The 14,481-nt window shown below is 51.0% G+C and overlaps 1 protein-coding gene across 2 annotated transcripts in view; it reads left to right on the forward strand.

Annotated features, from left to right (window-relative positions):
* Positions 1-14,481, forward strand: part of LIMD1 (LIM domain containing 1) — a 66,904-nt gene that overhangs the window by 29,112 nt on the left and 23,311 nt on the right. For both annotated transcript variants that reach the window (XM_045492613.1, XM_045492614.1), the window contains exon 2: positions 2,776-2,877. In XM_045492613.1, the coding sequence (XP_045348569.1) occupies positions 2,776-2,877 (102 nt within the window). The remainder of the gene's footprint in view (positions 1-2,775; positions 2,878-14,481) is intronic.

The raw sequence follows: 14,481 nt of genomic DNA on the forward strand, positions 1-14,481 counted from the left end.
TAATGAACTCTTCTTAATGGTTTGCAGGCTGACGTGTTTGGGGCTGACGCGGACTGCTCTCTGCACCTTACTTCGAAATGCATCAAAACTAAGAAGGGTTGTTGGGCTGACTGACAGCAGAATGATCACACCCAGAGAATTGGGGTGGTGGGCATATGGGTGTTTCCCCCACGATTCTTTCAGCTTTTCTGCGTGATTGAAAATTTCAGGGGCGCCTGGGTGGCTCAGTCAGTTAAGCGTCCAACTTCAGCCCGGGTCACGATCTCGCGGTCCGTGAGTTCGAGCCCCACGTCAGGCTCTGGGCTGATGGCTCAGAGCCTGGAGCCTGCTTCTGATTCTGTGTCTCCCTCTCTCTCTGCCCCTCCCCCGTTCATGCTCTGTCTCTCTCTGTCTCAAAAATAAATAAACGTTAAAAAAAAAAATTAAAAAAAAAAAAAAAGAAAATTTCATAATAAAATGGTGGAACAGAAGAACCGTAGGTAACTACTACTTGTGTTCTCCAGCCCTTTCCATAAACAACTTCCCGCCAACAGCTACTTTTCCTGGCTGTTCCTACAAATGGCCTCGCCTGCTTCTTGAAGGCAGTGTTGGTGAAGTGAGTTGAGGGCCCTGGGCTTGGTGAGCCCTCTGTGAACCTGGTGTGCGTGCTTTCGCAAACCACGTGTTAGCTTTGAGGTTGACACAGTTCGTCAACTTGAATCGATAGGGCTCTGCAACACAGGGCTTTCCATCCTGTAGGCGGAAGGCTGGGCACTTGCAGCCCGAGAACTGCCCGACATCAGCATTAGGAAGGGGTGCTTGAGCCCCCGCCGACCGAGAACACAGGCTGGTTGCCAGCTGGACACTGGGGAAGCTCCGCGTGTGTATGTGTTCAGAATTTTAAGGTTATACCATATATTTAAACATATGCAGACGGCTTTGACACTAGACCTTTTCTAGTCTAGAGAGAGCACTTGCTCTTGTAAGACTTTTTTTAATGTTTATATTTGAGACAGAGAGAGAGAGAGAGAGAGAGAGAGAGAGAGCGCGCGCAAGTGGGGGAGGGGCAGAGAGAGAGGGAGACACAGAATCCGAAGCAGGCTCCAGGCTCCGAGCTGTCAGCACAGAGCCCGACGCGGGGCTCGAACTCACAAGCCGTGAGATCATGACCTGAGCCCAAGTCAGATGCTTAACCGACTGAGCCACCCAGGCGCCCCAAGCAACCCCTCTTTGTATTTTGGCATATTTACTCCCTGAGTTTTTGTTTTAATTTCATGCATCATTTACATAACTGTGATGTTTTTCATTTGACTGCAATGAAGGAGTTCTTTGAAAAGGAAGCCCCAGCGACTCCTTTATGTGGACTGGCCCAGAGCCTGGGCTACAGCCGCAGAGATTCTGGGTTGGTCTAGACAGAGAGACTTCCCGCTTACCCACAGAGTACGATCCTGGGACGACTGGAACTTCTTAAAGAGCCCGTTTGACGTGGAAGCAACTTTTTGCTGAACACAGTAGCGTTATTGCATCCTTGTTACGTGTGTGCCTGGCCATTGAACGCCTGCCAAGTGGAGGGTGCTGTACCAGATACTCTTGGCGTGTCCTCTCCCCGTAAACCTGCCAGGGGCTGCCATCATCCCACCCTACGGGTGAAACCCCAGACGGCGGGGAGTTCAAATGATCTGCCCTAGTCACATAGTGCATAGTGCCCTAGTCACATAGTGCCACGTGGGGTTCTAGTGTGGGAGCGGGCTTGATAGACAGCTTTGTAGCTGAGGCAGGACCAACTCCAGTGAACTTGGTGGTTTGCAGAGCGGCCTTTGCGGCCGTCGGCCACTCCTGGGAACACGCAGGTGTTCCTAATTGAGAAGTGATGCTCCCAGAAGTTTCCAGGTTAACTCACACCGCGTGGGAAGCGAGTGGGCGGGGAGGCTAAAGGTTAGAGGCTAATTTCTGTTTCATCATGTTGCCATCAGAGCCGGAGAGGGGAGAGGGAGGGAGGCCTGGGGACTTGAAGGGACAAAGGGTGGGTGTAGGGTGCCCGGCAGGGGAGCCTGTGAGCAAAGGCTGAGAGCTGGGACCCTGGGGGGAGCTTGTTTGGAGGTGAGGGGCAGGGAAGGGCCCTGGCCTTGCGGCCTGCCAGACATGGGGCTGGTGGCCTGATACGTCTGCAAAAAGTGAGGCTCATCAGGGCACCTGGGTGGCTCAGTAGTGTCTGACTCATGATTTCAGCTCAGGTCACGATTTCACAGTTTGTAAGTTCAAGCCCCACGCCGGGCTCTGTGCCGGCAGAGCCTGCTTGGGATTCTCTGTCTCTTTCTCAAAATACATGAATACACTTAAAAAAAAAAAAAAAAAGTGAGGATTGTCAACCCTAGTTGGTTCCCATTGAGAATTGAAGGAAAGGATTTTGTTGAAATCGCCCGACCCGCATGCTTGGCAGGTTATGATCATGGTGCGGTTTTTTTGGATGCATCTGATAAACAGTGGGGGCCTTTGAAAGCTTTGGGCTGGGGCGTAGATCGGCAAAACAGAGATTTTTCTGAATATCGGCACGCCATTATGGAGGTCGGCATGGGGCTCGGGAGTGGGGTTCTGAAGGCCAGCTCCTGGAGTTGAAAAGCTGATGGAGAGAGAGAGAGAGAGAGAGAGAGAGCGATCTCAAGGGAGTAATCCACTGGATTTGGTGATGGTCCGGTTATGGGGAGGGACAGGCATCTCGCTTTGTTCATTGGCTTTTCTATGACTGAGTTTACTCTGTCTCTCCCCCTGACTCACTGGCGTGTTCTTACTTTGCAGGAGCCTGTGTGAAATGCAGCAAAGGGGTGTTCGGGGCCGGCCAGGCCTGCCAGGCCATGGGGAACCTCTACCACGATGCGTGCTTCACCTGTGCGGCCTGCAGTAAGTGTGGGGCACGTGGCGGGACAGGGACCATGGGGACCAAGAAAGGGAGGACAGGGGAGAGCATCCATCCTCGAGACACTTGACCCAGGCCTTCCACAGTGCCACAGAAAGGCAGGTCGGGGGCCTCGGGAGCCCCCAGCACAGGGCCCATCGGAGGGAGGAGACGTGCCAACGATTGCCCGGGGCCGGCCTTGGTGAAGCGATGAGTGTGTTCCAAGCAATCTGTGATAACGCCAGGTTTGTAACGCCTATCAGAGGTCTCAGAAGGGTTGAGGGGGAAAGCGTTGGGATCCGCCATCATCTGCCCATTGTCCGTCACCTCCCCCACCGTGGGACCAGCCCATCGAAAGTCCGTCAGTTACTCCAGTGGGAGGCGGGGCCCTTTTATAATTCTGGGACCCCACTCTTTGATTTGGAGGCTCCTCTGTGGGTGTGAAGTGTGAGCGTGTGCGTGAATGCCCGTGTGTGCACCAAGGCGTCAGTGCCTGTGAGCGCACACGCCTAAAGGCCTCTCCACTCCGTACACGCAAATTAGGAGACCAGGCCTGTGCTCAGCCCCGCGGACTGCTCATTGGGTCGATGGCAAGCGCAGTGGAAGATTCTAGCACATTCGGGATGTTTGCCAAGTCTGACCAGGTCAGGAATTGTGCTTGTTTTATGGTCTCTACCGAAGGTTAATTTTGAGGAGGATTTTTTAGAAAACGCCCCGCTGATGTTCTCTGGTCCTGTGCTGAGGCTAGCGGCTATCAATGACAAGGAAACAGTACGATAAAGCCGGAGCGTCTGGGACAAAGGGGTCTTGTTATCTGGCCCAGTGGTTCTCAATCCTGGCTCTTCACTAGAATCCTCTAGGAGATTTTCTTTCTTTTTCTTTTTTTTAAAGTTTATTTATTTATTTTTGAGAGAGAGAAAGAGAGATAGTGAGCACACAGGGGAGAGGCAGGGAGAAAGGAGAGAGAATCCCAAAAAGGCTCCATGATGCCAGCCCAGAGCCTGATGGGGGGCTCAAACTCATGAACCATGAGATCATGACCTGACCTGAGATCAAGAGTTGGACTGAGCCACCCAGGTGCCCCTCCCCTAGAGGCTTAAAAAAATTTTTTTTAATGTTTATTTGTTTTTGAGAGAAAGAAAGAGAATGAGCCAGGGAGGGGCAGAGAGAGGGGGAGACAGAATCCAAAACAGGCTCCAGGCTCTGAGCTGTCAGCCCAGAGCCTGACGTGGGGCCCGAACCCATGAACTGTGAGACCATGTTCTGAGCCGAGATCAAGAATCCGACACTTCACCAGCTGAGGCACCCAGGCGCCCCTCCCCAGGGGATTTTAAAAGCCAGTGATGCACCAGTCCCATGCTGACCAGCAAAATCAGGAGCGCTGGGGGTGGAGTTTCTAGAATGGGCAAGAGTGCTCTTCCTGTCTCCTCAGGCGACTCCAGGGTGTGGTCAGGCCTGAGTGTCTGGATTAGTGCCAGCGGAGAAAGGAGGGGGAGAGATTTGCTCTTGGCTGGTTTGTGGCACCCTGAGAGCCTCCTGCTTCCCAGTCTAAAGTCAGCCAGCTGGGTACGGACCCGGCTCCCAGCCTGCCAAGCTGTGATGATGGCTAGGCATACGCCCGGGTTCGAAACCTCATACGTGCGTCCTCACTGCGATTTCCCATAAGACGCGTGCCGGAGAGGCCACAGTTCGTGCATTGATGAGTATTCCCCTTTGCGGGGAAAACGTGAAAGACTTTGAGGTGAGTCAGAATTCTGCTGAGCACCCGCAGTGGAAATGTGGGCGTCGTCCGGGGATCAGTTTCCCTGGGCCCCTGGCTTCTCCTTGTCTTTGAGCCACACCACACCGTGTAAGTTGTAGAATCCTGGTGGCGACCACGATTCTTGTCCCTAACGATGCAGACTGTGTCTGGTGGAGGGTGCAATTGCCAGTCGCCCTGTGGAGGTTGGTTTCCCTTCTGCTGAAGCAAGTGTATTTCAGCACTTCTGATGGCCACGTAGCCGGCGTTCTCTGCGCTATCCCAGATGTAACGTCTTCCTGCTGCCCGCGTTAACTGATCAGTTAAATTAAATCTTTGGCCATGTGTTTGGGTCTTATCTGTACAAGAGTTGGGATCCTGCCTCTTGCTAAAAAAATTATCTTTGGGGCACCTGAGTGACTCAGTCAGTTGAGCATCCGACTTCGGCTCGGGTCATGATCTCACGGTTCATGGGTTCGAGCCCCGCGTTGGGCTCTGTGCTGACAGCTCGGAGCCTGGAGCCTGCTTCGGATTCTGTGCCTCCCTCTCTCTCTTTGCCAGTCCCCTGCTTGTGCACTCACTCACTCTCTCTCTCTCTCTCAAAAATAAATAAACATAAAAAAAAATTATCTTTGCCTTTTGGCTCCTACAACTGGTTCTCAATATTTGCTGTTTTCCGGGGAAAAAAGAAAATATTAAGTGGAAGCTGTCTTTCGTCTCAAGCAATTGCCATTTGAACAAAGAAAGGTTCTCGGGGGTCAGGGGTGGGCACCGAAAAGTCAGTGGGTGCCACTTGTGGCTGCCTGACCACCTGTCGGTTCCATGACGGGTTGAATTTAATCATCAAATGATGGCAGGTGCAAACACTTCAGGCAAACACAGCTGGTTGGGGATTTTCTTGGTGTAGCCTCTAAGGCCCTTGTGGTCTGCTCTCTGGCTTAATGCTTCCCGTAATTTATCACAAACTGAACTCTCTTTTCTACTTCCTTCTCCCTGATCACACTGCCCCCTAGGTCTGTTCTCCCCACTCACTTCATACATGTAAGTTCTGTCCAGCCGTTAGAGCAGCCAGCTCAAAGGCTCCCTCTTCCAGGAAGTCTTCCCCGTTCCCCTAGCAGGAAGAAACCGTCCTCCCCCCACCCCCTTGAACTTGAACTTGGCATGCCCTGCTTTCTGACTGGTGCTGTCCTGTAGACTGTGAGGTCGCTCTCTGTGACTTTGGAGCCGGCAGGCCAGGCCCTGGAACAGAGTCGTTGAAGAGGTGAGGACAGGACTCCTTCAGAAAGCGAGTGCCACACATTCCTGTTGGCAAGGGCCTGCACGCTCCTGTGGTGTGTGAACAGACAGCTTCCCCTGCGCCCGCCGGGAGCGGTTGGAGACCCAGGCACGCGTCTGAGCGGTGTCTCTTGGGCACTAGAGGTGATTTGCCCTTGTGCGGTTGACTTATTGCCGCCCTGTGACTCTTTTCAGCAGCAGGAGGCACCTGGGTGCTCCGTGTCCTGGCCCTGCCGGTCCTCAGGTGCATCTCTGGGAACACTGGCCCCGCGCAGATGGCTCGGCCGGGGCCGGCCCGGTCCCCCCCGTCGCTGGTAGAAGAGAACATGGGGGCCCAGAGAGGGGAAGAGAATTTCTCAAGATTGAAGACCTACCAACAGAGCTGGCACGGGAATCCAGGGCTCCTGGATCTAATTAGCTTTGCATATCCCACTTTCTCTGGTCGGTTAGTGTATATGTTAGTGAGTATATAGGTGTGTGTTTTCTGTCTTCCCATTTCATTATGAAGATGATCTAGCTTGGGGCGCCTGGGTGGCTCATTTGGGTAAGCATCCCACTCTTTTTTTTTTTTAATTTTGAGAGAGACAGACATTGTGAGTGGGGGAGGGGCAGAGAGTGAGAGCGAGAGAGCGAGAGAGCGAGCGAGAGAGGGAGAATTCCAAGCAGGCTCCATACTGTCAGCACAGAGCCCGATGCGGGGCTTGAACTCACGAAACCGTAAGATCATGATCTGAAACTGAGTCGGACGCTTAACCGACTGAGCCACCCAGGCACTCGCCCCGCCCCGCCCCCCCCCCCCCCCCCCCCCCGCCCAGAGAATTTCAAGGGCAGAGACCTGGGTGTGTGATTCTAGCACAGGTGTCTTTACTCGTATGTTTTCCCTTCCAGGTTTTGCCCAGAGGTATACCCGGCTTATAGAGCTGTGATCATAGCATATAAGTCATGTTCTGTCCTTTGTGATCGAACGTGCCGTGGACCCATCCGCGTCTCTGCAGTCTGGATCATGATGATTTTAACAGTCGCAGAGCAATCGGCTGCGTTGTGCCGTAGGTCTATGGCACTCAGCTCGTGTGGGGTTCGCCGGCTGTTCCGCAGAGCCCGCCCCCTGCCTGCACCCCCTTTTTCCTCTGCTGAATTGTTTCCTTGGTGTCCTGCCCGGAAGTAAGCATTCAGGGTGCGGCGTGTGGACCTTTGTGTGGTCTGCTCAAGTCCCTCCTTTCTCAACTGCTCCTCCGGGGGCAGGGGGGGGCCAGTGTGTGTGGTTGCCATGGAGATGTGGGGCGTCTCCCTTCTCCCCGCCTCGGGTCCTGCTCTCAAGTGGCTGTGCCCTCAGCTGGATGCCCCGAGAAAGCCATTGGCATAGCGTGGAGCAGGAGGAGGGTCAGCGCAGGGGGCAGGCATGGCCTTGGCCAGCGGCCACGCTGTGTCTGATGCCGGGTGTCGAGTGGCCCGAGGAGAAGCTGGCGCCCGGCTGTGGCTGAGAGAGGTAGAATGAGGCGGAAGGAAAGGTGTGGGTCTGGACGTGTGGGTCAAGAGGGGCTCTCCAGAGTGGGGCTCTGGCACCTTCCAGAACAGACGGTGAGGGAGAAGGAAGGCAAGGCTCTGTGTCCTTGCTGCAGGCAGTTTTAGATCTAAAACGTCAGCTTTTGTTGTTCCAAGGCTAGACAGCCCCCATCCTGGAGTCCAGGTGAAGCCTCTTGGCCATGCGCATGTTCATGGCTGCTCTGATGTTTCATCTGTACCGGCTGGAAATGAGCGATCAGATAGGAGATTCCATGCGTGTTCTCTCCCTCCCTGAGGCCCAGAGAACACGAGGGCCCGGGCCTGGGCGTGGGATGGGGGGCAGGTCCAGGTGGACAGAAACTTGCCCACATAGGCCTGGGCTCAGAGAAGGACCGCTGCGAGTCAACGGCGTCCACTCAGGGGACAGTGTTGGGATGTGCAAGTCACAGCCAGAACCGGTGGCTTTCAGTGCCATCCCTAGTGCTTCTACCCTGGGGGGGGCCGTGCACGGTGACCTGCCCATCATGCCTCGGGGAAAGCACACCGTAAAGTGAGGACCATATGCCGTTGCCCGTCCCACCTTCCAAAAACCAAACACTGGTGGAGGTTAAAGATTGCGAGTGAATTTCATAGTGAACTCTTACCCCTTTAGACCCAGTCATGGGAGTCTGAGTTACGAAAAATCTGTGTCTAGAAGTCTAAAAAAAGTACCTCATCATTACTGCAGGTAAGGAAAACAGCCAGAATTAAGCCCAGCGTCGTGGAACAGGGGTTCTTGAGTGGTTGGTGATTGGTGGTCCATCATCCAGTAGGTTCTAGAATTGGGAGGGTGCTCGTCAGCTATTTAGTTTTCTTAGGAAATTTAAATGCTGCCTCTGAGATCATGGGTACTTTCTTTTTTTGATGTTTGCATATTTATTTTTGGGAGAGAGAGAGAGAGCCCGAGTGGCAGAGGGCAGACAGAGAGCAGTCAGAGAAGAAGACAGATGATCCAAAACAGGCTCTGTGCTAATAGCACAGAGCCCGACGTGGGGCTCGAACTCACGCTGTGAGATCATGACCTGAGCCAAAGTTGGACGCTCAACCGACTGAGCCACCCAGGCGCCCCATGTTTCCTTTTTTTGTTGACTTTGTATGCAACCTCATCCACCCAGCGTTTGAAAACGCTCACAGATTCTGAAATAGCGGAGCCAGCACTAAGGAGGTCTTGCTTTAATTCACAGCTGGACTGCTTCCTTAAACCGGTAATCACAATATTTATAAGTAGCTTGTAGATGAGCTGCCCAGCTTGCTGTTGACCTGCCCCCACACCAAGCCTTCCACCCACGGGAGCTCGCTAAATCTGGAACAGTCCAGTGAGTTCAGCATTATTATCGGCCTCCTATTACAGGCAGGCAGACAGGGGCTTGGGAGTGTAGTTTGCTTGTGGCTGGTGACCTTGCTGTTAAGTAGCGTGCTCCACGCCCGAGCCCAGGACCGTGTGGACCCACAGCCTTTGCTCCCGCCACCACGTTAGTGTCAGATTACCCCTTGCTCGGAGAGAACGCGTGTCAGAGGACGCTGGCCGCGCATTGCACTCTTGTGTTGGGGCTGTGTGATGGCAAAAGCTGGGTTTTCAGAGATTCTCTGGTTGTGAACGCAGGAGAACAGCCTGAGGCTTGGAGGAGGGGAGATACGAGAGACCTGCATTAAAGGCTTTGATGCCTGAATTTCTGAGCCGTTGACTCACGCCAGTGTTTCTCGCCACATTCAGCAGTTGTGAGTAAGCCGCATGAGTCAGCTGGATCCAAGGAAAACGCCGGGGATCAAGAATGTGAGAAAGGAAGAGTAGGCACGGGCTCAAGGAAACCAGTGGGCGAGGAAGAAATCAGGAAGCAACCAAAATAGACGAGCCGGGCAGAGGGCTGTGTGGGTCGGCAGAGGGCAGAGGGGCAACATCGACTTGGTGCGTTGTTACAAGGGTCTCTTGTGTTCGTCTCTAGCAAAGCCGGTTTTGCCGAGGCCCCTGACTCGGGGCCAGACTTGGTTTCCCAGATCAGACTTTGTGGGTCCAGAGGCCATGAGGTCCCTGACAGTGGGAAGCATCAGATTCTTCGTGCCTGTGACATTAGCAGGGTCTGGGGTATTGGAGCCCTGTACTGTAGGGGGTGACTCCTGCGTAACCCATGCCTACTTGCAACACATATGTTCCAGGTGCATGACAGCACACACACACGGTTTGGGTGGGTGTTCTGGTACGTGGGGGGGCACCGCACCCTAATTAGCATGAAGACATTGTACCCGGTGCCTCATCTCTGAGCCAGAATTCTGGGTTTGGGGAATAAGGTCTTTTTTGGAGGTCTGAACTTTACTCTGGCACCATAGACGCTACTTGGGTCTCTTTGGCTCTCGTGCCAAGAGTGTCTATTCTTTGCTTTCTTAAATGTTCTGTCTCTCAAATATTCTCTTAAATTTCTGTCCCCAACCCTGGCCCCGTGGTGGTGAATTCAGTGTGTCGGCTGGAATGGGTCACAGGTGCCCGGGCGTTTGGTCAAACATTATTCTGAGTATGTCTGTGAGGGTGTTTCTGGAAGAGAGTAACAATTGGTAGGCTGAGTGAGTGAAGCAGATGTTTTTTTTCCCCCTGACACGGGTGGTCCTTGCCCAATCAGTTGAAGGCCCGCACGGAACCAGAAAAGCTGACCTTCCCACAAGTAAGGGATTTCTTCGTGCCTGACTGCCTTGAATAGGGACATCCATTCTCCCTGCTTTCGGACTGGAATGACACCATCAGCTCTTCCAGGGCCTGTGGCTTGCCTACGGCTGATCTTGGTGCCCTTGTCAGCCTCCATAATCATGTGACCCAGTTCCTTTTTTTTTTTTTTTTTTAATTTTTTTAAATGTTTATTTATATTTGAGAGAGAGAGAGAGACCAAAACAGAGCATGAGCAGGAAAGGGGCAGAGAGAGAGGGAGACACAGAATCTGAAGCAGGCTTCACCAGCGCGGGGTTTGAACTCCCGGAGCCTGAGATCATGACCTGAGCTGAAGTCAGACGCTTAACCCACTGAGCCACCCAGGCGCCCCTACATCATACTTTGTTTTTTTTTTGTTGTTTGTTTGTTTTTTTTTTTCAACGTTTATTTATTTTTGGGACAGAGAGAGACAGAGCATGAACGGGGGAGGGGCAGAGAGAGAGGGAGACACAGAATCGGAAACAGGCTCCAGGCTCTGAGCCATCAGCCCAGAGCCCGACGCGGGGCTCGAACTCACGGACCGCGAGATCGTGACCTGGCTGAAGTCGGACGCTTAACCGACTGCGCCACCCAGGCGCCCCTCATACTTTGTTTTAATTGAAGTTTTAAATTTAAATAGCCACATGTGGCCAGTGGCTACCATATTGCACAGTGCAGGTAAAGTCTCTTATTCCTAAACCTTATTAATTCCCTTATGGATATGAGATGATCAGTGAAGCTTATTATGTTTCGTACTTTATACACCGCAAAGGTAACATAGTCACACGGAAAAAGAAAATACATACGGGAGAAGAAAGTTACCTATCGCCAAATACCGAAACAAGACCAAAACACGTCTGCCGTGCCCGCAGAGCTGTGCCCGAGCTCGTTGCTGTCTCCCTGTGTTCACTCTGCTGCCCTGCTTTTTCCATTTAGAAGTATATACATCCTATGCCTTCTTCCTCATTGTTCTGTGTGCTGCATAAGATCCTGTTGCCTTTGATGAGTCAAAATCAGCACAGCCTTCCTGCCCGTTGAGTTTAAAGGGGAGGAGAACCCTCACCACGTGGCTGCCAGACTCTGCTGGGTGGCGATCCCGTGGCTGGGTTTTCAAGGACCGGATGCACCTCCAGGGCACTGACCGGCCTGGGAATCCGGCAGGTGAGGTGCTGGAGCAGAGAGTGCAGGCTTCCCTGTGATCAGGGCAGGGGGGACAGCTGTGCCCAAGCAGAGCAGCACAGCCACCATTGTCGGGTTGAACGATGCCAGCAGGGTCCCGGGAGGCCCCATTTGGGGAAGACCCTTCTGGTTCTTATGTGGATCCCTGCTGATCCCTCCCGACTGTCTTGGGTCCTGTTCGCTGGCCTGCCATCTCCATCCACACAGCCGGCCTTTGAGCACAGCTTTGTGGGGACCACTCCCCGGCTCGGAGGCCTCTGCCACTTCTTGCCTTAACAGCACAGTCCAGTTCCTTCGCGTAGCATTGAACCCATTCCTTAAGCCAGCTCCGACTCCTTGCCTGTCTTCTGTCTCGCCACTGCCTCCTCCACCCGCCATCCCGCAGAGCCTCCTGGCCCCACGGAACACGCCCGCCCTTCCTGGTGCCCAACACGCCCGCCCTTCCTGGTGCCCGTCACCCTCACCTTTCATCCCCACCTTGGTGAATGCCGCTCTCCAAGGTGCTGTCCTCCTGTGTTTAATTTTTTGAGGAATTGTTTCGCAAAGTGGCTGCAGCATTTTCCGTTTCTACCAGCAGTGTGTGAGGATTTCAGTATCCCCACATCCTTGCCAACACTTGTGATTATCTGACCCTTTGATTCTTAACCATCCTAATGTGAAGTTGAATCTCAGTGCGGTTTGGTTTGCGTTTCCCTGACTAATGATGTTGAGTACCTTTCTTTAAAACATTTATTTTTGGGGAGAGTGCAGGTAGAGGAGGGGCAGAGAGGGGGAGACAGAGGATCTGAAGCAGGCTCTGTGCTGACAGCAGCGAGCTGGTGCGGGGCTCGAACTCACAAACCGTGAGATCATGACCTGAGCCCAAGTCAGACGCTCAACTGAGCCACCCAGGTGCCCTGATGTTGAGCATCTTTTCATGGACTGATTTGCATGTCTTATTTGGAGAAATGTCTGTTCAGATCCTTTACCCATTTTTTCATTGGGTTTTTAATCTCTTTATTTTTGAGTTTTGACAGATTTTATATGTGTTGCATATGAGTCTCTAGTATATGATTTGTAAATATTTTCTCTCCTTCTATGCACTGTCATTTCTTGATGTTCTTATTTGCAGCACAAAAGTTTTAAATTTTGATGCAGTCTAATTTATCTATTTTTTTCTTTTGTTTCTTGTATTTTTGGTGCTTTGTATAAGAAAACAGTGCCCAACCCAAGGTCATGAAGACTCATGCCCACATTTTCTTCTGAATGTTATAGTCTTAGCTCTTAAGTTGAAGTCTTTAATCTATTTTGAGTTGGTTTTTATATGGTTTGAGGTAGGGGTTCCACTTCATTCTTTTGCACATGGATATGAAGTGTTCCCAGCATTGTTTGTTGAAGAGACCACTATTGGGACATCGGGGTGACTCAGTCAGTTAAGCATCTGATTCTTGGTTTCAGCTTACGTCATGATCTCACAGTTCCATGAGATCAGTGCACAGCCTGCGTGGGGTTCTCTCTCTCCTCTGTCTCTCTGCCCCTCCCCACTTGTGTGCCCACCCTCGCGCTCTCTCTCTCAAAATAAATAAACACGAAAAAACAAAGAAAAAGAAAAGACTACTCTTTCTCCATTGGATTGTCTTGGCAAATGTGTCCAAAATGAATTGACCCTAAAAGTAAGGGTTGGTTTCTGGTCCCTCAATGGTTTTTTTTCCATTGCTCTAGTCAATTATCTTTGAAAGAGATTTAACTAATAAGAAAAAAATCTCATTTATCCATGCAGTTGTTGCTATTTCTGGTCTTTTTCATTTCTTGTTTAGATCCAGATTTTCATCTGGTACCATTTTCCTTCTGCTTAAAGGCCTTCAACTTTTTTTTTTTTTTTTTAATAGTGCAGATCTGCTGGTAACGAATCCTTTCAGCTTTTGTATGTCTGAATTCATCTTTATTTCATTTTTGAGTTTCAAGAACATTTTTTCTGGGGCTAGAGAATTCTAGGTTGATAATTTTTTCTTCTACTTCTTTAAAGATATTGTTCCAGGGACGCCTGGGTGGCTCAGTCGGTTAAGCAGCCGACTTCGGCTCAGGTCATAATCTCATGGTCCGTGAGTTCGAGCCCCGTGTCGGGTTCTGTGATGGCAGCTCGGAACCTGGAGCCTGCTTTGAGTTCTGTGTCTCCCTCTCTTTCTGCCCCTCCCCTGCTCATGCTCTGTCTCTCTCTCTCTCAAAAATAAATAAACGTTAAAAAAAATTTTTTTTAATTTCTAAAGATATTGTTCCATGAGGCACCTAGGTGCTCAGTTGGTTAAGCGGCCGACTTCGGCTCAGGTCATGATCTCATGGTTCATGAGTTTGAGCCTCACATTGGGCTCTGTGCTGACAGCTCGGAGCCTGGAGCCTGCTTCAGATTCTGTGTCTCCCTCTCTCTCTGCTCCTCCCCCGCTCACACTCTGTCTCTCTCTCAAAGGTAAATAAACATTGAAAAAAAATAAAATAAAAATATTGTTTCATTGTTTTCATCAGAAATCCGATGTCCACTTTATCTCTGTTTCTCTAGAGGTAACATATCTTCTTTCTCTGTCTGCTCTTACGTTTTCTATCATTGATTTTGAGACATTTGATCATGATGTCTCTTGGTGTCTTTTGTATGTTTCCCATGCTTGGGGTTTGTTGAGCTTTTTGGATGTGTGAGTTTATAGTCTTTGCCAAATCCGGAACATTTCTGGTCGCTGCTTCTTCACGTTTTTCTGCCGCGCCTTCCCCCTGCCCTCTCCTCTCCTTCAGGGACTATGTTACCCCTTTTGACGACTTTTTGTTAAATTTAATAAATTGGCCTGTAAATTAAACCTTAATTAAGGTTGTCTCACAACTCCCTTATGTTCTTCTTCTTCTTAAAATTCTTTTACATTTTGAGGAAGAATGTTTCATTCTCAAACGAATGTTTCATTTTGGCCATTGAGCAGCCAGTTTTTATTATTATTAAGCCTTTAGATCCACTTCTCTTTTCCCTTGCAGTGTGCAGTGTCCTAATCCCATCCAAAGTGTTTTTCATCTCCGATACTTTAGTTTTCATCTTTGGCCACTCAATTTGGGCATTTTTAAAGATTTTCCATGTCGCTGTTTAACTTTTTGGACATATGAAATACGGTAACAATAACTTGTGTCTCTTTTTCTAGTGACTCTAAGATTTGTGTCTGATCTGCCTTGATTTCCATAGATTGACTG

This window comes from Leopardus geoffroyi, chromosome A2, assembly GCF_018350155.1.
Source record: "Leopardus geoffroyi isolate Oge1 chromosome A2, O.geoffroyi_Oge1_pat1.0, whole genome shotgun sequence".
NCBI lineage: Eukaryota > Metazoa > Chordata > Mammalia > Carnivora > Felidae > Leopardus > Leopardus geoffroyi.